Source organism: Miniopterus schreibersii, assembly GCF_964146895.1.
Source record: "Miniopterus schreibersii genome assembly, chromosome: 11".
NCBI lineage: Eukaryota > Metazoa > Chordata > Mammalia > Chiroptera > Miniopteridae > Miniopterus > Miniopterus schreibersii.
This window is the reverse complement of record NC_138111.1, coordinates 15,731,255-15,756,253: the sequence shown is the minus strand read 5'-3', so window position 1 is coordinate 15,756,253 and position 24,999 is coordinate 15,731,255. Positions and strand designations below refer to the sequence as shown.

General features: G+C 44.1%; 1 protein-coding gene and 1 pseudogene across 2 annotated transcripts; both read right to left on the bottom strand.

The window, feature by feature from the left end:
* Positions 1–9,689: 9,689 nt before the first annotated feature.
* Positions 9,690–10,475, bottom strand: LOC308563850 (mortality factor 4-like protein 1 pseudogene; annotated as a pseudogene). The gene has a single exon. The product of its transcript is annotated as a mortality factor 4-like protein 1 pseudogene (transcript).
* A 9,908-nt stretch (positions 10,476–20,383) lies between these two features.
* LOC308563702 (salivary lipocalin-like) lies at positions 20,384–24,784 on the bottom strand. Its single transcript, XM_081151019.1, has 7 exons — positions 24,608–24,784; positions 24,119–24,255; positions 23,313–23,386; positions 22,491–22,592; positions 22,028–22,129; positions 21,805–21,850; positions 20,384–20,658 (listed from the first exon to the last, which is right to left on the bottom strand). The coding sequence occupies exons 1-6, from the start codon at positions 24,701–24,703 to the stop codon at positions 21,813–21,815; spliced, it is 549 nt and encodes a 182-aa protein (XP_081007145.1). The 5' UTR covers positions 24,704–24,784; the 3' UTR covers positions 20,384–20,658; positions 21,805–21,812.
* Positions 24,785–24,999: the final 215 nt, after the last annotated feature.

Here is a 24,999-nt window from a genome sequence, read left to right as displayed (position 1 = left end):
CAGAGCCATTTCGACCCAGGGGCAGCTGAGGGTCCTTGTGTGCTTCTCTTAATCTGTACTTTCCTGACATGTGACACAGCCAGCCCTCCCCCACCACCACAGTGGTCCTCCTTGCATTGATCATTCTGGTTGTTAATGTTCTAAACCTTCCCAAGGATCTGCTAGGCCATGCTCTCTAGGAATTAGCTAATCTAAGTGCAGGAAGAACTTTAATTTCCCTTTCCCCAGGCCCAGAAACTCCGAAAAAAGAGGTTTAACCTCCTTGATGCCTCCTGACGATACCAAGTACAGATAGCTAAAGGTCACTAATGCTCCCATTTCCTGGCCCCTCACTTTACATGGTCACAGTAGATAACAGCGCTGGGTGAAGGAGGTTTTCTGAGAGCATGAAAGGACGCCGACTGTGTCATAGAGTGGATGATGTAGGGAAGCAGGGATGTGGAGGCATGTCCTAAAGCATGGCAAGCTTGCATCAGCCTTAGCAGCATCTGTCTCTCAGTACTTCCTTGAGAAAGAGAAATCAGGAATGGGGCAAGTCCCATAACGTGCTTTATCAGGTCACTAATAAATAGGCTAATAAAAGGGCAAGCAGCTTCACAGGGACAGGGAATGACTGCAGGGGAGGGAAAACCCTGAATCTCAGGCGAGTATTGGAGATGCTAGAGGACCATTATGGGTACAGGGCCAAGGAATTCGGTCACTCACTTGCTGTCATCCCCAGGTTCCTCACATACATAAGACGATCAAATGATTGTAAGACTAATAATTTATTGAACAGGTTCAGGAGGTCTTATTCATGGTAGAGTTCTGGGTATGGTGAAGAGAATCGGGAATTTGGAAGAAACCTTTGATTCTCAGGGAGTAGATGAGTCTGTCTAGACAATTATAGAAGACTGAAGATTCAGAGATAATGCCTTCATGGACAATAGTGATGGAAATCAGGTCACAGAACTGATCACAGGGTGCCACGGGGTCCATGGAATGAAGATCCTGGAGCCCAGGTGAGGAAGTATTCACTCAGCACTAAATGAGCAGATGGGAGAGAGAACAGAAACTCATTAATCATTTCCTGGATTGAATTGAACATAAAGAGAATTTTTATTACAGAGAAAAATGGTGAGAAAATGGATATCAACCTGCTCTGTAACCTGTGTTACTGGCCAGATTAGGGGGAAGGCGGGCACTGAGTCAATGGCTGATGTGTTTTTTCGATTGCTTAACCTTCCTCACTGAGTCTATGATAAAGAGAAGGAATCAGTAAGGACCCTAGGCTGCTTTCTGCCACTGTCAGTATTAAATGTTTTGAGGAATCTTTGATAAATTGAGGAAGAATGGCTAAAACCATAGCTACCTTTTATTAATGCTGACCTTATGCAAGCCATAGTTGCTAAGTCTTTCCCATGTATCTCCTGAATGTAGCCCCACAATAAAGTTGAGGTAGGACACAGATGAGGGAATTCAGATCCTGTTTTCCAGGTGGGAGACAACTGGAAGGTGAGAAGGCTCGCTTTCTAGATCAGAAGTTAAGGATGTGCCCAGATCAAAGGAAGACATTATTACCAAATATTGGAGGGTGAGACCACACATTTTGCCCTTGGAAGATGGACAAAGATACTGAAATGTATTTGTTTCATACTCACACCCTAGTACTTTTTTCTTATTTCCAATTTTATGTCTTGGTGATATTTAAGACATTATCAGTTACTGAGGCCCCTTCACCAGCAGGGTATCCACACAGCAACTCTGTGAAGTCCACATCATTGGCCTCCTCGTCATTGCTTAGGCCAGTGGTTCTAAAGCTCATGGAAGGAGTGGATCCTGAACCCAGGACACACAGTTCCAAATTTCAAGCTCATCCCTCAAGCTCCCTTTCCAAATTAATTTGGTTGTAACCTTTGGCTATAAACCCCTAATTGTGTTGGAAGGCAGCGATCCCTGGGCCACCCGCTCTCCAGGAACCATCACCAACCTGGGGGCCTTGGCCACATTGCCTCCCTCGGGCCTGGATACAGCGATCTGCAGAGGCAGAACAGAGCACAGTCAAACACCAACCCATTTATTTCCCAGTGAACAAGGAAATGATTATCTGCATTAGGACAGAGTGGACTGATTGGAGATGTTACCTTCTCTTACATTTCTCCATTCAGTGACATAGAAATTGATGACAAGAACACCAGAGACAGCTAAACTTACCAAATTGGGTCAGGTCAAGTATGTTTTCTTCACCAATTCCATTTATTTGGCAAAGATCCTGAAATCTTTCCTTGATCTTTGGATCCACATCTGTTTTTCGGGCTGTGGGAAGAATGAGCATAACTGTTGTAACACTGTGTTTTTGGTCGTTGAGGGACTTGGAGTCAGGGGCATGTGCACAGATGGTTGGGAAATGGATGGCAGTGATTGGTCCTTGGGAGAAGGTAGGGATGGGCTATAACCTGTCCTGAATTTGACATCTTAGGCTATCCTCTGGCATGATGATAAATTTTATCATCTTCCAATCACTGAGCCTGAGGGATTACCCAAGTGAGCGCCTCTCTTCAGAGGAGGGATGACATCCCAGGGTAAGACTGGGGGAATCATTTTGTCTCCAGCCCACTCTAAGGTGAGGGTCCATATGAAATACTCTACCATAGAGCTCCATCACTTGGGTTTCTTTGTCGTCCTTGCGATTCAAGATATAAGCAATAAGATATTGATTATAGTCCACTTCAAATATGTGAAATTTACTGAATCCATCATCTGTGAAAGAAACAAAATATAGCTTAGAACTTCTTTAGTCCATGGGAAGCAAGTGAAACTCTTACCTATAATCTTTCAAGGAGCAAATTCAAGAGCATGTCCTGGAGAAATGAAGAGTGGTACCTAATGTCTTCCACTGTATCTCCCTAGGCTTCATCTGGTGACTTCTGAGAGTAGAATTGACAAGAAGAGTTACGTTGATTGCTTATGGCAGAGAATTCTGCCACAGCTGTAACTAACCTGCTATTATCCTCCATGAGGCTCACCTACCTCCCTCGGCCAACTCTGCGAACTCTGTGTCTCTGTCCTGTCTATAAGCCCCACTGGCAATATATACCCAGCACTCTAGCCAAGCAATGTGCTGTGGTAGTGGCCACCAAATATCATCACAGTGGGCAGGGAATCAGAACATACCCAAAAAATTTTCTTTTATCTGTATCCATTTTCCTTTGTTGCAGGTGAGTCATATGACCAAGTCACCATCTTATTCTGATCATATTATGCACCATGTGTGGGCTTTTACACACAGGGATCTCCCAAATGGAGGATATTGGCTATTAGATGACCTCTTTTATATCACCTAAATAAGCACTGCTATTGAATTGATCAAGATCCTAAGGATATTGAAATTTAGTAAATTTAATGGGCTTGGGAATAGAATTTACAAATATTTTATTATTTATACTTACAGTCAATATTACATACACCATCGTCTTCTGTTTTGTCACAAATTAAAGAAACTTTAGTGCACTCTCCATCGATCCTGCAAAACAGAATGCGCTGATGCTCAAGAGATATTGATGGGTCTCACTTCCTTATACTGCACCTGTAACATGTGTACCTGATTCTACTTAACTGTTGAACATTTTTGGTACACATTTGAAGCAGCTTTTATTGACCTGATTTCACTTCTTTTGCTACTTATGAATGAGTCACCTACTGATGTCACTATTACTCTACCGCCACTTCCCACTATTCCTCTGACTGCAGCCACTTCCCTGTAGAATTAGCTGAGGGCTCAGCTGTGCCAGCTCTCAGATAAGGGCCCTATAAACATGGCCTCACTCGGTCCTCAGGAAGAAGCACCAGGAGAGAGAGTATCATTTGCTTTCCCCCCAGGGGAAGCTGGGGTGGAAGGAGAACATTTCTAGGCCGTGCAACTAGTGAGAGAGGGCTAGGCTGTTGACCTCCCATCCCTGCTCTTAACCTATGCTGTATTGCCCCACGGCTTGTGATTCTGAAACTCTCTGCCACTGACCTCTGCTCCCAGTTAAATTTATTCCTGTCACCAATTCTTTTCTCTGAATCTAGAAAAGCTTCAGGTTCATCATGTAGTGGTTCAGTGTCTAAGAAGTGACAGTGATTGTGCATACAGGTCCACATGCATGTGTGTGTTTGTGTGTTTGTGTTGTGTGTGTGTAAAGAGCTGCAAAACCATAGCCACCTTCTGAAGTTTTCTTCCCAAGTAAAAAAAGTCTACTTACTTTCTATGATACTTAAGTAACAAAGAGCAGTTTTTCAAGACTTGGATGGAATTCACAAATTCTTTCATGTTATCATTTTCTTCTATCTTTTCCTTCACATCTGAGGCCAAGAGAATGGAATACCACTCCCCTGAAATCTGCAATAAATCAGTAAAATGAGTTGGTAAGAAAAGGAGAGAGAGGAGATACCACACACACGCTTGTCTGCTTGAACTATGGCCCATGGGCCAGGACTCTTAGTGGTGATGTGAAGATGGAATTAAATCTCAGGTCAATTGACTCGACATGTAAGGCTCTTTCCACTGGCCTCCAATGAGAATGGAGGTCTCCAAGTGTTGCCACCTTTCCACATGCTACAACTGATCTTAGTCCAAGGTCAGAAACCACCTCCTTTGTTTAACGTTCCCAAAACCTTTGCCCCCCAGTAGGCCCACCTTGTTTGGAATCCTCCAAACCACCCTCAAAGTCTGCCTTAGAATAAAGACCTGACTCTACCTTTGACATATCGAAGTTCCTTGTCACAACAGCATTGTTTCCTTCATGATCGGCACAGACCAGAGTCAGTCCCAGACACAGCAGCAGCAGCTTCATATTGGGAAGGACGGCACTGACTCAGCTAAGAGTGAGGCGGTTAGAGTGAGTCTTCCCCTGATGGTGGCCCCACTCCCAGCTTCTCTGTCTTTATGTTTATTCTCCGTCCAGTTTTTTATTCACCTTTCCGCCTCCTGCTCACGAACAGCCTGTATTCATTGATGTAGGACCAAGATTGTTCCTATCAATCTCTTTTAGAGATACTGAGTTACCTGAAATTTCAGTGACCTGAAATTATTCAAAACACACACTGGAAAAGAAAACTAGTGGATGCCATACAAGGCTGCCGCTGGGAACCAGAGTTAATTGTGAGATCAGAAAGCCAAATATGTGTGACAGAAATGGAGTAGAACTTGCAAATAGAATGTGTGGACCACCCATGTTCCACCAATCACACTGTGTGTGGAAACAGTTGAGTCTTCCATGTTAACTTGCCTAAGGAAGAGAAACTGTCTACGAAAGATGACAGTACTTTTCACAAAGCATTCAGATAGAAGAGATTAGAATAGAGCTGGATTAAATAATGCCTTGAAAGAATGGTGTCTGGTGTTGAGCACATTTTAATTCCTTTACCTTATTGTCTGAATTCAACCACAATGAATGAACAGATGTTTAATCACTATATATACCTCCCTATATACCACAGACTCCCTTAGAGAAATAGAGAAGCAGTAGATGTCACTCCTTTCTTCATGCAACTTTCAGTGAAGTTGGGGAAATACTTTATATTCTCAACAAAATCTTCATTTTCCAAGTCTGTGAAGTAACCCAAGAGAGTGGGACCAAGTCCAGACCCTTTTGAATCAGAATAGGAGGTGATGCTGTGGATGTGACTTCACAAAGAAAGTGCTCAAAAAAAGAGGCTTTGGAGTCATGTAGACCTGGGCTTCATTCCTATCTCTGTCATTTTGAAGCCATGAGGACAAATTTAATGTCTTGGAGCTTAGTGTTTAATAGGGATAATTGTACCTGAATAGATTGATCTAGGGATTCAATGGGATGATGTGTATAGAACCCTAAGGCTAATGTCTGGCACAATTAGGCTGGTGGGATCAGAGAATTATTCCTGATCTAGGGGAGGTCTTGAACATTAGTCAGGTGGGGAGATATGGAGAGCATGTGGGATGAGGTTCCTAGTGAGAGGGATGGTGTGATTTAGGCACCTGTGCCCCCCCATGTGGCTTGTTAAAAGCTTGTGCTAAAATATCCATTTCTGTACCCCCCAAAACAGAAAGAGGTCAGTGTCATGGAAGGAGCTGGGCAAAAAGCATGAACCGAGGAATTGTGGCGTTGTATCTGTGGCCTGCTTTCCAAAGTCAACCCAGTGTGGTCCCTGTGTAATCATTCCTACTTCATGCTCAACTGATATCAAGTCACTGGTATTTTGAGGTTAATCTAACTTTAGGCACCATTGGTGGGCTATAAGCTGTTCTGCCACTGAGGTAGAGAAACTGAGCTTGACAGATGGGGCAAAGGCTGTGCACTTCATTTTGTCAAGGGGATTCTCTCCAAGGATAGATGGCCCGCCTGTGAACAACTGGGTTTCCAAGATGAACTAGGCTAGGATGCTGAGGGGAGAGGCAGCTACTGTTGCTGCCCCACCATCCCTATGCCATCCCTCCACCCCTGCTAACTCTGCACCCACATCTGACCGCCACATTGCAACTGCCTTCTTCTGGGCACTCCCACTCTGTGCCCTAGGAGAAAACCAGAAATGTAGGAATATGCCACAGATGTCTTTCCAGTCTTTTAGGTTTTTTGTTTGTTTGTTTTATTTATTACTTATTTATTTCTAAATTTATCTTTATTGTTGAAAGTATTACAGGTTTCTCATTTTTCTCCCATTGATCCCCTCCATCTCACTCCCACCCCCTTCCCAGGCCTTCACCCCATTATTTTCTGTGTCCATGGGTTATGCATATATGCATATAACTTCTTTGGTTAATATCTTGTCACTCCCCCCACCCTTCCCTCTGAGATACGACTGTCTGTTGCATGCTTCAGTGTCTCTGGGTCTCTTTTGTTGGTCAGATTATTTTGTTCATTTGCTTCGTCTTGAAGACCCTTCAACTTTTCCTGTAGTGCTGGTCTGGTGGTGATGAATTCCTTTAGCTTTTTCTTATCTGTGAAGCTGTTTATCTGACCTTCAGTTCTAAATGATAGCTTTGCTGAGTAGAACAATCTTTGTTGTAGGTTCTTGCTTTTCATCACTTTGAATATTTCTTGTCACTCCCTTTTGGCCTGCAAGGTTTCTGTTGAGAAATCAGCTGACAGTCGTATGGGTGCTCCCTTGTAGGTAACAAATTGCTTTTCTCTTGCTGCTTTTAAGATTCTCTCTTTGTCTTGAACATTTGGCATTTTAATTATGATGTGTCTTTCTGTGGGCCTCTTTGGGTTCCTCTTGTTTGGGACTCTCTGAGCTTCCTGGACTTGTAAGTCTCTTTCTTTCCCCAGGTAGGGGAAGTTTTCTGTAATTATTTTTTCAAATAGGTTTTCAATTTCTTGCTCTCTTTCTTCTCCTTCTGGCACCATAATGCCAGCTGCTGTGCTGGAGACACCCCTATGGAGCAGGAATTACTTCAGTGGAACTTTGGTGTTCACTGAGTCCACCCCTTGAGTGTGTCACTCTTAGGTGTGGTAGGGTTGTAGTCCTGGGTGGTTGAAGGTGACCACCAGGTGCCCTGTCTTGGGCCTCCCGGGAGGTGCAAAGTCAGCCTCTGCGTGTGCCTTGCCCAGGGCCCCCCAGCATGAGCTACACAGCAAACAGTAAATGGCTGATACTTATGCTGGGCTTGGAGGTGCCCACTAGAGGCCAAGCTATGAACCAATGCAGGCTGCCACCAGTGCCAGGCCTGGGGCCGCTTATTGAGTGGTATGAGGCACACTGTAGCCAGCTCCTGCTTGTTTGAGAGATTTTAGGGAAATTCTAAGCATGAAGCTAGAGACACCATTTGCATAGAAAAGCCACTGGAAATGGCTTTGGATGAGCTTGCAGGTAGGGAGGGGCAGGGTCTCCAGGAATCACCAGGGTAGGCAAAAGGTGTGAGACAGGTGATAGAGATTCAGAGAAGGTGCCTGTCTGCCTACTCAGTAGGGACACAGATGGTCAAAGGAGCAATGGCCTGTGCTAGCTCTTCTTTCTGGGAAAAGCTGTCACTCCAGCTCTCACCCTGCAGACAAGTTAGTTCCTCCCCAAATGTCCCAGGTTCCTTTCAAGCTGCTGCCCAGTGCTGGAGCTCAGAGGGAGTGAGTCCGAGTAAGTTTGTGTACGGGCCCTTTAAAGGAGTTAGTTAGTTAGATAGTTAGTTAGTTAGTTAGTTAGTTTTAAAAATATATCTTTTTTGATTTCAGAGAGAAGAAGGGAGAGGAAGAGATAGAAACATCAATGATGAGAGAGTTGTCATTAATTGGCTGCCTCCTGCATGCCTCTGCCTCCTTCAGCCACAATCTCCACTGATTTTCACAGCCCAGAGTTGTGAGGACTTCTGTTCCTGGCACTGGAACCCTGGGCTGGGGGGTCTGATGTGGGGCTTGGACCTCTTGTTCTCCTGAGAAACCTCCATCACTGAGATATCCCTCCCAATTTTAAACCACAGTACCTGGATGTGGGACTGCCGCCGCTTCTCTGCAATTCAGCCCAGATTCTGCCCAACATATCTGCCCCTCCTACCCGTCTGGATGTACTTTTTCAATTGTTGTAGGCCTTCTGTTCAGCTAGATTTCAGGAGGTTCTGAGAGATGGTTGTTCTTTATTTTAGTGGTAATTTTGATGTGGCTGTGGGAGGCAGCGGGTACTGCGTTACCTATGCTGCCCCCGTATTGTCTCCAGCCTTTTAGTTGTATACCCAAAATTGGTGGAATATTTGTATCTCTCAACAAAAGTTTTTAGCAGTTGTTTTGGAAAAACTTACGTTTACATTTTAAAAATGTAATGCACCTTTTTAACAGTCTGTGTAGAAAACTCGAGCTGCATTCCAAATACAAGTGGTGCAACTTCAGAACCACCCACGAACGTTATGCATGTCTCTAAAGTTCTAAGGAAAGCATGACAGGCTTATTGAAGACAAAGCAACCATGTCCCATTTTGGTGATGAGGAGGAAATGTTTGAAGATTTTTATGTCCAAACATTACAGTTTACTGTTTTCCACTTGGGCACTTAAGGTGTTGTACTTGGATTTTAGGAAACTGTGGGAAGTTTTGGGCTTTCTACATAACACACTATAATATATATTTTTTGAAATTTAAAGAAAAAATTTGTTGAAGATCTGAAAAAGAATTCCTAAAAGGTTGGCTTTTCCAGAAAACTGTAGCTACACAATGCATTGTGTCTATCATGTTAAAACGTGCATTAGACAAAAATACAAAACCCATAAACAAGTCACTACTCTTCAACAATCTGAGCAAAGATAAAATGTCTAAGGATGACTTGCAGAGGATAAGCTCTTTACTGTAAGCACCAATAAAAAAAAAGTAGTACAAATGGATGAGTCTGAGCAGTTATATACACTGAATTGAACCTTTCGCACTAGGAATCAGAGCATTTTGTAATACAGCATTAACATATATAATAAACGTGCATAGTGTGAAAGGAGTAGAACCACCAGCATTCAAAAGCAGCTTTGTCAACTAGGCAATAGAACGCTGTACAGCATGTCCCTCCGTTGTCCATCAATACAGTGGTAGCAACTTTCAAATGAAAAAAAAAGGGAAAGAAAAAGGAGCTGTAACCCTTTATTTTGTCTGTTTAAAATCAAACAGAAACAAACATCCATTCTGTTATACACTAACATTTTCAAAGTATATCATTTGTACAAGGGAAGGGCCAAGAACAGGAATGTGTCACAGAGATCCAAACGTAAGTGTAAGTGAGCGCCTCACACAGCCTTCCGGTGGGACTCAGGGGCCACTTCATAGTCGCTGGCACTAAACAAAGTTGCAGAATTCTTTGCCAGGTATTTTAGGAAATCATGAAGGTAATTCAGTAACAAAGCAAGGCTTTTCTCATCCAGAGGTGTATAGGCCAGCATCGCTCCAATTCGTACGAATAATCTCAGTAGATGTGGCGCTCCGTACACATGGGACATGGGCGCGTCAGGGTGGCCTGCGAGTATTTTGGCGCCACAGTCTCTCACATTTGTAGAGCAGCTGAGTGCCCAGCGTTACACTGAAGTGCTCCTTCATCCCGCCACAACTTCATCACCAGCATACTCCTTAGTATCCCTGTTTCCTCGAGATTTCGTGTAATTTGCATAATCCTCCAGGAGGGAATCCACATTCTTCTTGGCAGGAAGATAAAAGAGCTGTTTCTGGTGGGTAATTAAGTCCCAGTCATCAACTAGCCATGGTTTTAGTTCTTCAGGAATCTTTACTTTGACTTCAACTCTGTTCAAGAATGTCTACTCGAGCTCTTTTCTTGCGAGGAGGCTGAGGTGTCTCACTGGTGCTGCCACCATCTCCATTTCCAGCTGTTTTCTGTGTGTTCTTTTTCGTTTTTACTTCAACATTTTTCGGCTGCAGACCAGATGTCTTCTTTCCTGGGACAGCCCCTCTCATCTTGCCCTCTACATACTGCTCCTGATTGGCCTTTTGAAATTCTCCGTTTCTGCAGATTGGTGTCCACGTATTTGAGCACTCTGCTTTCTGGAACCCATTCACCCTAATTTTTATTCCAACCACTGTAATGTATAAAGTATTTCACTTGTTTGACCTTTATGGCAACCTTTACACGCTTTGCTTCATAAAGAGGAGGCCCATGGAACCACAGCACTCCCTCACACTCTTGGAATTTAGGCTTCGGGTCCTGCTTCTGCTCCATTTACAGGGATTCCCGCCGCCTCCTCCTTCCACTACCCCCCCTCCACTCGCTACCCCACCCAACTCCGCGTCAAACGCCGTGGGCAGCACCAGCTCTACAACCACATTATAATTTTTCCAACTTAAACTGCCAAGCTTTGGTGAAAAAATGGGGAAACTGGAACTCTCACCCACTTGGATGGATATATAAAATGGTACAGTCACTCTAGAGCCACATGTCAGACTTCTGACCTCTGAAGCTATAGTACAATAAACTTGCACTCTTTTGAAACACTATGTTTGTGGTGATTTGTTCCAGCACTAACTGGAAGCTAATACAGGACCCATTTCTCCTGTCCAGATGGATGCCAAGAACACAGCCTCCTCACTGTATTTCTGAGACACAGGCAGAGTTAACTCTTGGAGGAAGTGTGGCCTCTATGACCTACTGAGTGATCCTGATTCGCACCTGCCTGCCTTGGGGATATGATTCTGTGGCCCTCTGTGCAACAGGCTAATTTCTCTTTAACAAGCTCAGTTTGCTCTCAGACCCTAAGAATGTGGTGATGGACACTGGGGTGAGAGTGGGTGATACTGAACTAATGAAAAATCAACAGCGTTAAATGCCATGGTGGGAATTGCAGTGGGACTGGCTGCCAACTTGGCCCTCCAGTCCTTGAGCACAATGCACCGAGGAGCAGTGACATAGCTCCTGCTGCTGGCTGATTCCCCATAACTTTCACCTCTTTTCATTTTCATTTCTTTGGAAAATGACCTCTCTGCTCTGTTTCTGATCTCCAGACGTCTTCACTCCTTGCTTTTGAGGGAACTTAACATTTCATGCTTCATTTGCAGAAAAAGTTTGGAATTAACCAGTAGGTTTCAGAGTGAGTTCAAGCTCCCATGTTGACCTGGGATCAGCTGAGGGTCCTTGTGTGCCTCCCTCTAGGCTGTAGTTTCCTGACATGTGACACAGCAGGCCATCTTACATCATGAAAGTGGTCCTCCTTACATTGATCGTTCTGGTTGTTAATGTTCTAAACCTTCCCAAGGATCTGCTAGGCCATGCTCTCTAGGAATTAGCTATTCTAAGTGCAGGAAGAACTTTAATTCCCTTTCCCCAAAGCCCAGAAACTCCCAAAAAAGAGGTTTATCCCCCTTGATGCCTCCTGACGATACCAAGTACAGGTAGCTAAAGGTCACTATTGCTCCCATTTCCTGGCACCTCGTGTTACATGGTCACAGTAGATAACAGTGCTGGTTGAACATTTTCCAAGAACATGAAAGGACACCGACTATGTCATAGAGTGGATGATGTAGGGAAGCTGGGATATGGAGGCATGTCCTGAAGCATGGCGAGCTTGTATCAGCCTTAGCAGCATCTGTCTCTCAGTACTCCTTGAAAAAGAGTATTGAGGGATGGAGAAAATTGTGGGGTAAGTCCCATAGTTTGCTTTATCAGGTCACTAATAATAGGCTAATAAAAGGGCAAGCAGCATCACAGGGACAGGGAATGACTGCAGGGGAGGGAAAACCCTTAATTTCAGGTGAGTATTGGAGAAGCTAGAGAACCATTATGGGCACAGGACAAAGGAATTCGGTCACTTGCTGTCATCCCCAGGTTCCTCACATACACAAGATGATCACATGATTGCAAGACTAATCATTTATTGACCAGGTTCAGGAGGTCTTATTCATGGTAGAGTTCTGGGTATGCTGAAGAGTATTGGGAATTTGGAGGAAACATTTGATTCTTGGGGAGTAGATGAGTCTGTCTAGACAATTATAGAAGATCTTGAAGATTCAGAGATAATGCCTTCATGGACAATAGTGATATAAATCAGGTAACAGAACTGGTCACAGGTTGACACGGGATCCATGGAATGAAGTTCCTGGAGCCCAGGTGAGGAAGCATTCACTCAGCACTAAATGAGCAGATGAGAGAGAACAGAAACTCATTAATCATTTCCTGCATTGAATTGAAGATAAAGAGAATTTTTATTACAAAGAACAATGCTGAAGAAATAGATATCAACCTGCACTGTAACCTGTTACTTGCCAGAATAGGGGGAAGGAGGGCATTGAGTCAATGGCTGATGTGTTTTTTCTATTTCTTAACCTTCCTCACTGAGTCTATGATAAAGAGTGAGGAATCACTGAGGACCCTAGGCTGGTTTATGCCATGCTCAGTATTAAATGTTTTTAGGAATCTTTGATAAATTAAGGAAAAACAGCTAAAACCACAGCTACCTTTTAATGCTGACCTTATGTAAGCCATAGTTGCCAAGACTGTCCCATATATTTCCTGAATAAAGCCCCACAATAAAGCTGAGATAGGACACAGATGAGGGAATTCAGAGCCTGTTTTCCAGATGGGAGACAACTGGAAGATCAGACAGCTCTCTTTCCAGATCAGAAGTTAAGAATGTGTAGAGACCAAAGGAAGACATTATTACCAAACACTGGAGGGTGAGACCACACATTTTGGCCTTGGAAGATGGACAAGACACTGAAATGTATTTCAGTTTCATACTCACACCCTAGTACTCTTTTCCTATTTCCCATTTTATGTCTTAGTGATGTGTAAGACATTATCAGTTATTGAGGCCTTTTCACCAGCAGGGTATCCACACAGCAACTCTGTAAGGTCCCCATCATTGGCCTCCTTTTCATTGCTTAAGCCAATGGCTCTAAAGCTCATGGAAGGAGTGGGTCCTGAACCCAGGACACACAACTCCAAATATCAAGCTCATCCCTCAAGGTCCCTTACTAAATTATTTTTTTGGATCTTTGGCCATAAACCCCTAATTGTGTTGGAAGGCAGTGATCCCTGGGCCACCCCCTCTCCAGGAACCATCACCAACCTGGGAGCCTTCGCCACATTGGCTCCCTCGGGCCTGGAGACAACGATCTGCAGAGGCAGAACAGAGCACAGTCAAACACCAACCCATTTATTTCCCAGCGAGCATCCAAAGGATTTTCCGTGTTAGGACAGAGGGGACTGACTGGAGATGTTACCTTCTCTCAGATTTCTCCATTCAGTAACATAGGAATTTATGAAGAGAAAACCAGAGATAGCTAAGCTTACCAACTTTTGTCAGGTCCAGTATGTTGGTCTCAGGAATATCTTTTTCTTGGCAAAGTTCTCTAAACCTTCCCCTGAATCTTGGACGCACATCTGGTTTTCGGGCTGTGGGAAGAATGACCATAACTGCTGTAACACTGTGTCTTGCTCTTTGAGTCTCTTGGGAGCAGGGTTGAGGTTGCAGATGGATGGGAAATGGAAGGCAGAGATTGGTACTTGGGCAGAAGTTAGGGATGGACTATAACCTGTCCTGAATTTGACATCTTAGGCTATCCTCTGGCATGATGATAAATTTTATCATCTACCCATCACCGAGAGTGAGCGAGTACCCAAGTGAGTGCCTCTCTTCAAAGGAGGAATGATATCCCAGGGTAAGACTAGAGGAATCATTTTGTGTCCAGCCCACTCCAAGGTGAGTGTCCACATGAAATACTCTACCACAGAGCGCCATCACTTCCATTTCCTTGTCATTCTTGCGATTCAAGATATAAACAATAAGATATTGATCATAGTCTGTTTCAGTTATTTGAAATTTATTGCATCCATCATCTGTGGAAGAAAAAGAATACGGCTCAGAACTTCTTTAGTTCATGGGAAGCAAGTGAAACTCTTCACCTATAATCTTTCACAGAGCAAATTCAAGTACATGTCCTGGAGAGATGAAGAGTTGTACCTAATGTCTTCCATTGTATCAACCTAGGCTTGATCTAGTGACTTCTAAGGGTAGAATTGACAAGCAGTGGTACATTGATTGCTAGTGGCAGAAAATTCAGGCACAGCTGTAACTAACCTCTCATTATCCTCCGTGAGGCTCACCTACCTCCCTCAGCCACCTCTGCCAACTCTGTGTCTCTGTCCTGTCTATAAACCCCACTGGTGTTATATACCCAACATTCTAGACAAACAATGTGCTGTGGTAGTGGCCACCAAATGTCATCAGAGTGTACAGGGAATCAGAATCTATCCAAAAATTTACTTTTTTGTGTGTCTATTTTCCTTTGTTGCGGGTGGGTCATATAACCAAGTCATTATCTTATTCTGATCATATTATGTGCCATGTGTTGGTTTTTACACGCAATGTTCTCCCAAATGGAGTATACTGGCTATTAGATGACCTCATTTATAACACCTAAATAAGCATTGCTATGGAACTGATCAAGATCCTAAGGATATTGAAATTTAGTAAACTTATTGAACTTGGGAATAGAATTTACAAATATTTTATTATTTATTTATACTTACAGTCAATACTACATGCACCGACATCTTCTATTTTGTCACAAATGAAAGAAACTTTAGTGCACTCTCCATCGACCCTGTAAAACAGAATGTGCTGATGCTCAAGAGATATTGATGGGCCTCACTCCCTTATACTCCACCTATAACATGTGTACCTGATTCTACTTAACTGTTGAACATTTTTGGTACACATTTGAAACAGCTTTTATTGACCCGATTTCACTTCATTTGCTACTTATGAATGAGTCACCCACTGATGTCACTATTACTCTACCGCCACTTCCCACTATTCCTCTGACTGCAGCCACTTCCCTGTAGAATTAGCTGAGGGCTCAGCTGTGCCAGCTCTCAGATAAGGGCCCTATAAACATGGCCTCACTCGGTCCTCAGGAAGAAGCACCAGGAGAGAGAGTGAGTGTCATCCGCTTTCCCCTCAGGGGAAGCTGGGGTGGAAGGAGAACATTTCTAGGCCACGCAACTAGTGAGAGAGGGCTAGGCTGTTGACCTCCCATCCCTGCTCTTAACCTATGCTGTATTGCCCCACGACTTGTGATTCTGAAACTCTCTGCCACTGACCTCTGCTCCCAGTTAAATTTATTCCTGTCACCAATTCTTATCCCTGTATCTAGAAATGATTCAGGTTCATCATTTCGTAGATCAGTGCCTGAGAAGTGACACTGAATTTGGACGCTAGCCCACATGCCTATTTGTTTGTGTGTGCTTGTATTGTGTGTGTGTATGTGTGTGTGTAGAGCTCCAAAACCATAGTTAGGTTTCTGGGATTTTATTCCCAAGTAAGAAAATTTATACTTACTTTTTATGGAATATAAGTGACAAAGAGCAGTTTTCCAAGACTTGGATGGAATTCACAAAAAGTCTCATGCTACCATTTTCTTCTATCTTTTCCTTCACATCTGAGACCAAGAGAATGGAATACCACTCCCCTGAAATCTGCAATAAATCAGTAAAATGAGTTGGTAAGAAAAGAAGAGAGAGGAGATACCACACACACGCTTGTCTGCTTGAACTATGGCCCATGGGCCAGGACTCTTACTGGAGATGTGAAGATGGAATTAGATCTCAGCTCTATTGACTCCACATGTAAGACTCTTCCACATTCCTCCAATGAGAATGGAGGTCCCCAAGTGTTGCCACCTTTCTACATGCTACAGCTGATCTTAGTCCAAGGTCAGAAACCACCTCCTTTGTTTAACATTCCCAAAACCTCTTGACCTCCAGTAGGCCCACCTTGTTCAGAATCCTCCAAACCACCCCCAAAGTCAGAAATCCTTATTTTCTACCTTAGAATAAATGCCCGACTCTACCTTTGACATATTGAAGTTCTTTGTCACAACATCACTGTTTCCTCTATGATCAGCACAGACCAGAGTCAGCCCCAGACACAGCAGCAGCAGCAGCTTCATACTGGGAAAGACGATACTGACTCAGCTACAGGCACTTAGAGTGAGTCTTCCCCTGATGGTGGCCTCACTCCCAGCTTCTCTGTCTTTGTTTATTCTGTGTCCAGTTTTTGTCTACCTTTTCGCCTCCCGCTCACAGTCTGTATTCACTGATGTAGGACCAAGATTGTTCCTGTCAATCTCATCCCTTTTAGAAATACTGAGTGATCTGAAATTACTCAAAACACACACTCAAGTAAAAACTAGTGGATGTCATACAAGGCTGCCGTTGGGAACCAGAGTTAATTGTGAGATCAGAAAGCCAAGTATGTGTGACAGGATTGGGCGGAACTTGCAAATAGAATGTGTGGACAATCCATGTTCCACCAATCACACTGCCTGTGGAAACAGGACTCCTAGTGGTGATGTAACAGTCAGTCCATGTTAACTTGCCTAAGAAACAAAGGAACTGTCTCTACCAAAGATGACAGGACCTCTCACAGAGCATTCAGATAGAGGAGACTAGAATAGGGCTGGATTGAATAATGTCTTGAAAGAATGGTGTCTGATGTTGAGCACATTTTAAATCTTTTTCCTTTGGTCTGAATTCAACCACAATGAATGAACAGATGTTTAATCACTGCATATATCTCCCTAAATACCACAGACCCCCCTAAGAGAAATAGAGAAGCAGTAGTTGTCACCCCTTTCTTCAAGCAACTTTCAGTGGAGATGGGGAAATACTTTGTTTTCTCAATAAAAACTTCATTCTCCAAGTCTGTGAAGTAACCCAACAGAGTGGGACCAAGTCCAGACCCTTGTGGGTCGGAAAAGGGGGTGATGCTGGGAAAATAATGTCATGTAGAAAGTGCTCAAGAACACAGGCTTTGGATTCCTGTCGACCTGGGCTTCATCCCTTAATTTGTCATTTTAAAGCCACGAGAACAAATTTAACCTCTCTGAACTTACTGTCCTCATAATAGGGATAATCCTACCTGAGTAGATTGCTGTAGGGATTCAATGGGATGGTGTGTGCAGAACCCTCACACTAATGTTTGACAAAATTAGGCTGTGGGATCAAAGAATGATTCCTGGGAAGGTGAGTCTTGAGAAGGGTCTTGAGCATTAGGCAGGTGTGGAAATGTGGAGAGCATGTGGGATGGGGATTCCTAGTGAGAGGGGTGTTGTGATTTAGGCTCCTGTGCCCCCAGATGGGGCTTGTTCAAAGCTATGGCTTCACTTCTGCCTTTTGCTAATGGTCTCCTTCTGTACCCACCAAAACAGATAGAGGCCAATGTCATGATAGGAGCTGGACACTAGGCATTGAACAATGAATTGTGGCATTCTGTCTGTGGCCTACTTTCCAAAGTCATCCCCCTGTGATCCTTGTGTGATCATTCCTAGTTAATGCTCAACCAATATCCAGTCATTGGTATTTTGAGGTCAATCTAAGTTTAGGCACCACCGGTGAGCTGTAGGCTGTTCTGCCCCTGAGACGGAGGAACTGAGCTTGACACATGGGGCAAAGGCTGTGCATTTCATTTTGTCAAGAGGATTCTCTCCAAGAATAAATGTCCGCCTGTGAGCAACCAGGTTTGCAAGATGAACTAGTCTAGGATGCTGAGGGGAGAGGCAGCAACTGCTCCCCCAGCATCCCTGTGCCATCCCTCCACCCCTGCTAACTCTCTGACCCCGCATCTGAGCACCACATTGCAACTGTCTGCTTCTGGGAACTCCCACTGTGTGCCCCAGGAAACAACTCAGAAATGAAGGCATATGCCACAGAATGCTTTCCTAGTCTTTTAGTTATTTATACCCAAATATTCTTGGAATATTGATATCTCTCACCATAAGGTTTTTGGCAGTTGTTTGGGAAAAACTTATGTTTACATTTTAAAAATGCAATGCACCTATTAGACAATCTGTGTAGAAAACTCTAGCTCCATTCCAAATAGAAGCGGTAGAACTTCAGAACCATCCACAAAAGTGATACGTGTCTCTGACGATCTGAGGAAAGCATCACAGGCTTATTGACCACAAGAAACCATCTCACTTTTTGGTGATGAGGAGTCAATGTTTGAAGCTTTGTATGTCCAAACATTACAGTTTACTATTTTCCATTTGGGCACTTAATTTGTTGTACTTGGATTTTAGAAAACTGTGGGAAGTTTGGGGCTTTCTATATAACACACTACATTTTTTCCAACTTAAACTTCCAAGCTTTGCTGAGGAATTGGGGAAAGTGAAACTCTCAAAGCTTAGATGGAAATATAAAATGGTACAGTCACTCTAGAGCCAATGTCAGACTTCTGACCTCTGAAGCTATAGTACAATAAACTTGCACTCTTTTGAAACACTATGTTTGTGGTGATTTGTTCCAGCACTAACTGGAAGCTAATACAGGACCCATTTCTCCTGTCCAGATGGATGCCAAGAACACAGCCTCCTCACTGTATTTCTGAGACACAGGCAGAGTTAACTCTTGGAGGAAGTGTGGCCTCTATGACCTACTGAGTGATCCTGATTCGCACCTGCCTGCCTTGGGGATATGATTCTGTGGCCCTCTGTGCAACAGGCTAATTTCTCTTTAACAAACTCAGTTTGCTCTCAGACCCTAAGAATGTGGTGATGGACACTGGGGTGAGAGTGGGTGATACTGAACTAATGAAAAATCAACTTAGCATGAAATGCCATGGTGGGAATTGCAGTGGGACTGGGCTGCCAGCTTGGCCCTCCAGTCCGTGAGCACAATGCACCGAGGAGCAGTAGCATAGCTCCTGCTGCTGGCTGATTCCCCATAACTTTCATCTCTTTTCATGTTCCTTTTCTTTGGAAAATGACCGCTCTGCCCTGTTTCTGATCTCCAGACGTCTTCACTCCTTGCTTTTGAGGGAACTTAACATTCCATGCTTCATTTGCAGAAAAAGTTTGGAATTAAGCAGTAGGTTTCAGAGTGAGTTCAAGCTCCCATGTTGACCTGGGATCAGCTGAGGGTCCTTGTGTGCCTCCCTCTAGGCTGTAGTTTCCTGACATGTGACACAGCCAGCCCTCCCCCACCATCACAATGGTCCTCCTTGCATTGATCGTTCTGGTTGTTAATGTTCTAAACCTTCCCAAGGATCTGCTAGGCCATTCTCTCTAGACATTAACTATTTTGTTCTTTAAATGACAACATTGAAAAATGACAGGACCCAGCACGACTGGTTGACTCTCTTCATAGCCTTTTGCCATGTGTCAGCAAACTAGGCAAAGTGCGTATTTCAGAAGAAATAAGCCTGAACCTAACTTATACTTCTGACAAGGACACACAGTAAGATATGGGGGCATCACACCCCACAGAGCCTTCTGTTGTTAGGCTTATGTTCATAATGACAGGACATTCTTTGTACATGACAACCCCCACCCCATGTCTCTCTGTTCCAGCAACATGTACAACTTTGACCTGGTCTTTATCATCTGATGTGAGGATAGGATTATAAGTGGAGGAAGAATTTTAATTCCCTTTCCTCAAATCCCAGAAGGTCCAAAGAAAGAGGTTTAGCCTTCTTGATGCCTCCTGACTCTACCAAGTACAGATAGCTAAAGGTCATTATTGCTCACATTTCCTGGCCCCTCACTTTACATGGTCACAGTAGATAACAGCCCTGACTGAAGGAGGTTTTCTGAGAGCATGAAAGGACGCCGACTGTGTCATGAGGGGAGAGAGTGGATGATGTAGGGAAGCTGGGATGTGGAGGCATGTCCTGAAGCACGGGGAGTTTGTATCAGCAGCATCTGTCTCTCAGTACTACCTTGAGAAAGAGAATTCAGGGATGGGTCAAACTGTGGGTCAAGTCTCATAGTTTGCTTTATCAGGTCACTAATAAACAGGCTAATAAAAGGGCAAGCAGCATCACAGGGACAGAGAATGACTGCAGGGAAGGGAGACTCTTGAATCTCAGGGGAGTGTTGGAGAAGCTAGAGCACGCTTATGGGCACAGGGCCAAAGAATGGGGTCATTCACTTGCTATCAGCCCCAGGTTTCTCACATACACAAGACGACCACGCGATTGCAAGACTAATCATTTATTGAGCAGGTTCAGGAGGTCTTATTCATGGTAGAGTTCTGGGTATGCTGAAGAGAATCAGGAATTTGGAGGAAATCTTTGATTTTATTTTTGGGGAATGGATGAGTCTGTCTAGACAACTATAGAAGATTGAAGATTCAGAGATAATGCCTTCATGGATGATAGTGATGGAAATCAGGTTACAGAACTGGTCACAGGATGACACGTGGTCCATGGAATGAAGATCCTGGAGCCCAGGTGAGGAAGCATTCACTCAGCACTAAATAAGCAGATGAGAGAGAACAGAAACTCATTAAGCTTTTCCTAGATTGAATTGAAGAGAAAAGAGAATTTTTAAAAAATACATATCTTTATTGATTTCAGAGAAAAGAAAGTAGAGGGAGGTAAAGAGATAGAAATATCAAGGATAAGAGAGTTATTGATCAGCTGCCTCCAGCACGTCCCCCACTGGTGATCCAGATCACAACCCTGGCATGAGCCCCAACCTGGAATCGAACAGCGATCTCCCGGATCATAGGTCAGTGCACAACCACTGAGCCACCCCCAGCCGGGCCAGAATTTTTATTACAGAGAACAATGGTGAAGAAATAGATATCAACCTGCACTGTAACCTGTTACTTCCCAGAATAGGTGGAAGGAGGGCATTGAATCAATTGCTGGTATGTTTTTCCTATTGCTTAACCTTCCTCACTGAGTCTATGATAAAGAGAAGGAATCAGTGAGGACCCTAGGCTGCTTTCTGCCATTCTCAGTATTAAATGTTTTGAGGAATCTTTGATAAATTGAGGAAGAATGGCTAAAACTGTAGCTACCTTTTATTAATGCTGACTTTATGCAAGCCACAGCTGCTGAGTCTTTCCCACATCTTTTCTGAATGTAGCCCCACAATGAAGCTGAGGTAGGACACAGATGAGGGAATTCAGAGCCTGTTTTCCAGATGGGAGACAACTGGAAGGTCAGACAGCTCTCTTTCCAGATCAGAAGTTAAGGATGTGCAGAGGTCAAAGGAAGACATTATTACCAAAAATTGAAGGGTAAGAACACACATTTTGGCCTTGGAAGATGGACAAGACACTGAAATGTATTTCAGTTTCATACTCACACCCCAGTACTCTTTTCCTATTTCTAATTTTAAGTCTTGGTGATGCTTAAGACATTATCAGTTACTGAGGCCTTTTCACCAGCAGGGTATCCACACAGCAACTCTGTAATGTCCACATCATTGGCCTCCTTGTCATTGCTTAGGCCAATGGCTCTAAAGCTCATGGAAGGAGTGGGTCCTGAACACAGGACCCCCAACTCCAAATATCATGTTACTCCCTCAAGCTTCCTACCAAAATATTTTTATTGTAATCTTTGGCCATAACCCCCCTTGGCAACACCCTCTCCAGGAGCCATCACCAACCTGGAGAACTAGGCCATATGGCTCTGTCGGGCCTGGAGACAGCGATCTGCGGAGGCAGAACAGAACACAGTCAAACACCAACCCACATATTTCCCAGCGAGCAACCAGAGGATTTTCCTGCTTAGGACAGAGGGGACTGATTGGAGGTGTTTCCCTCTCTTAGATTTCTTCCTCTAGTAACATGGGGATTTAGGAAGAGAATACCGGAGATAGCTAAACTTACCTAATTTTGTCAGGTCCACCATGTTTTCCTCATCCATTCCATTTTGCTGACAAAGTTTTGCAAACCTTTCCTTGAGGTTTTGACTCACATCTGGTTTTCGGGCTGTGGGGAAAGTGACAGTGACTGCTGTGTGTGGTTCTTAGTCACTGAGGCTCTCTGGGGATCGGGGGCGGGGGGTTGGGAGGCGGATGGACGGGAAAAGATGGCAGGGATTGGTGCTTGGGCAGAGGGTGGGGATGGCCTATAACCTGTCCAGAATTTGACATCTTAGGCTGTCCTCTGGCATGATGAGAAATTTCACCATCTTCTCATCACTGAGCCTGAGGGATTACCCAAGTGAGCGCCTCTCTTCAGAGAGGAATGATATCCCTGGACAAGATTGGGGGAACTACATTGTTCTCAGGTTTCCTTTCTTCCCCTGTCTCCCCACCGCAAGATGAGTGTGAGAATAAATATACTCTACCTATGAGTACCATCACCTGGGCATTTTTGAAATTATAGAGCTGAAAAATAAGGTATTTATTGTAGACCACTTCAATAAAGCGAACTCTATTGAATCCATTATCTGTGGAGGAAACAGAACACAGTTCAGAACTTCTTTAGTCCATGGGAAGCAAGTAAAACTGTACCGATTTTCTGTCACAGAGCAAACTCAGGGGCATATCCTGGAAGATACAGAGTGATAGCTAAGGCCTTTCATCTGTCTGTTGCGGGCTTCATATGGCAACTTCTAAGGGAAGAGTTGACTTCTGGAAGAAATTCCACTGCTCATCATTGGCCACTAGTGTTAGAAAAATTCAGCCACAGCAGCAACTTCCCCTGTGTCATCCTCCCTGAAGCTCACCTACCTCCCTCGGCCACCTCTGCCAACTCTGTGTCTCTGTCCCGTCCATAAGGCCCCTGGCATTATACACCCAGCACTCCATCCGAGCAATGTGCTGTGCAATGGGCACCGGAAATCATCAGAAAGTGGGCAGAGGCAGAGGATGAGCGGGTGTCCTGACAATTTATGTTTTTTGTTTGTTTGTTTGTTGTTGCCCATTTTCCTTTGTTGCAGGTGGTACATATGACCAAGTCACCATCTTATTCTGATGGTGTTTGTGCCATGTAATGGCTTTTACACATAGGGGTCTCCCAAATGGAGGATATTAGCTGTTAGATGGCCCCATTGTTATTACCTAAATAAACATTGATCAGGAATTGATCAAGATCCTAAGAATATGGTGTGTTAGTCAATTTCTTGCAGTTGGAAGTAACATTTACAGAGATATTTTTATTTACTTACTGTGAACATTAAATACGCCTGTATTTGCTACTTGGTCACAAAGCGCAGACACTTCACGACACTCTCCATTGACCCTGCAAAACAGAATGAGCTGATGCTCAGGAGATACTGATGGGTTGACTGCCTCACACTCCTCCTGTGACATGCGTACCTGATTCTACTTAAGTGTTGAACATTTTTGGTACACATTTGAAGCAGCTTTTATTGACCCGATTTCACTTCATTTGCTACTTATGAATGAGTCACCCACTGATGTCACTATTACTCTACCGCCACTTCCCACTATCCTCTGACTGCAGCCACTTCCCTGTAGAATTAGCTGAGGGCTCAGCTGCGCCAGCTCTCAGATAAGGGCCCTATAAACATGGCCTCACTCGGTCCTCAGGAAGAAGCACCAGGAGAGAGAGTGAGTATCATCCGCTTTCCCCCCAGGGGAAGCTGGGTGGAAGGAGAACATTTCTAGGCCGTGCAACTAGTGAGAGAGGGCTAGGCTGTTGACCTCCCATCCCTGCTCTTAACCTATGCTGTATTGCCCCACGGCTTGTGATTCTGAAACTCTCTGCCACTGACCTCTGCTCCCAGTTAAATTTATTCCTGTCACCAATTCCTATCTCTGAATCTAGAAAATCAGCAACTTCCTCAGTCCCACATCAGTGCCAGATGAGTGATTCTGATTTGGGATACAGGCCCACAATGTGTGTGTATCGGTGCATGTGCACACTCATGTGTGTGTGTGTGTTAAGTGTTCCAAGACCACACTCAGCCTTTTGTTTTCCCTTTCCCAAGTAAAAAAAAGCCACACTTACTTTATAAGATATTTAAATGTCAGAGAAGAGTTGCCCCAGTCTTGGATGGATTCCACAAAACCCGTCCTGACACTATTTTCTTCTATCATTTCCTTCTTGTCTGAGGCCACGTAAATGGAATACCACTCCCCTGAAATCTGCAATAAGTCAGTAAAATGACTGGGTAAGAAAAGAAAAGAGGTGACACCACACTTGTCTCCTTCAACTCTGGCCCATGAGCCAGGACTCCTAACGGTGATGTGAAGATAGAATTAGAACTCAGGTCAGTTGGCTGCACATGTAAGGCTCTTTCCACATTCCTCCCATGAGAACGGAGGTCCCCAAGTGCTGCCATCTTTCTACATGGTATGACCGCTCTTATCCAAGGTCAGAAACCACCTCTTTTGCTTAACATGTCAGAAACCCCTTCCCCGCCAGTAGGGCCACCTTGCTTCAGAATCCTCCAAGCTACCCCCAAAGCCAAGAGTCACTATGCTCCCCCAACTCTACCTTTGACATATCGAAGTTCCTTGTCACAACAGCATTGTTCCCTCCAGGATGGGCACAGACCAGAGTCAGCCCCAGACACAGCAGCAACAGCTTCATATTGGGAACGTCGGTACTGACTCAGCCACAGGCACTTGGAGTGAGTCTTCTCCTGATGGTGGCTCCACTCCCAGCTTCTCTGTCTTTATATTCATTCTGGGTCCAGTTTTTGTCCACCTTTTCCCCTCCCGCTCACGAATGATCTGTATTCATTGATGTGAGGCCAAGAGTGCACCTGTCAGTCTCATCGTTTAGATCTACTTAGTGACCTGACATTTCAGTGACCCGAAATTTCTCAAAACACAAACTCAAAAAACTGGATGCCATTCAAGACTTCCTTTGGGAACCAGAATTAA

Excerpts from the sequence above, each read along its gene's own strand:
- LOC308563702 (XM_081151019.1), bottom strand. The coding sequence starts at position 24,703 with ATGAAGCTGTTGCTGCTGTGTCTGGGGCTGACTCTGGTCTGTGCCCAT. Across the intron at positions 22,130-22,490 it reads CCAGGTGATGGTACTCATAG|CCCGAAAACCAGATGTGAGT; the intron begins GTAGAGTATATT and ends CTTTCCCCACAG. Across the intron at positions 21,851-22,027 it reads GGTGGACCTGACAAAATTAG|ATCGCTGTCTCCAGGCCCGA; the intron begins GTAAGTTTAGCT and ends CTGCCTCCGCAG.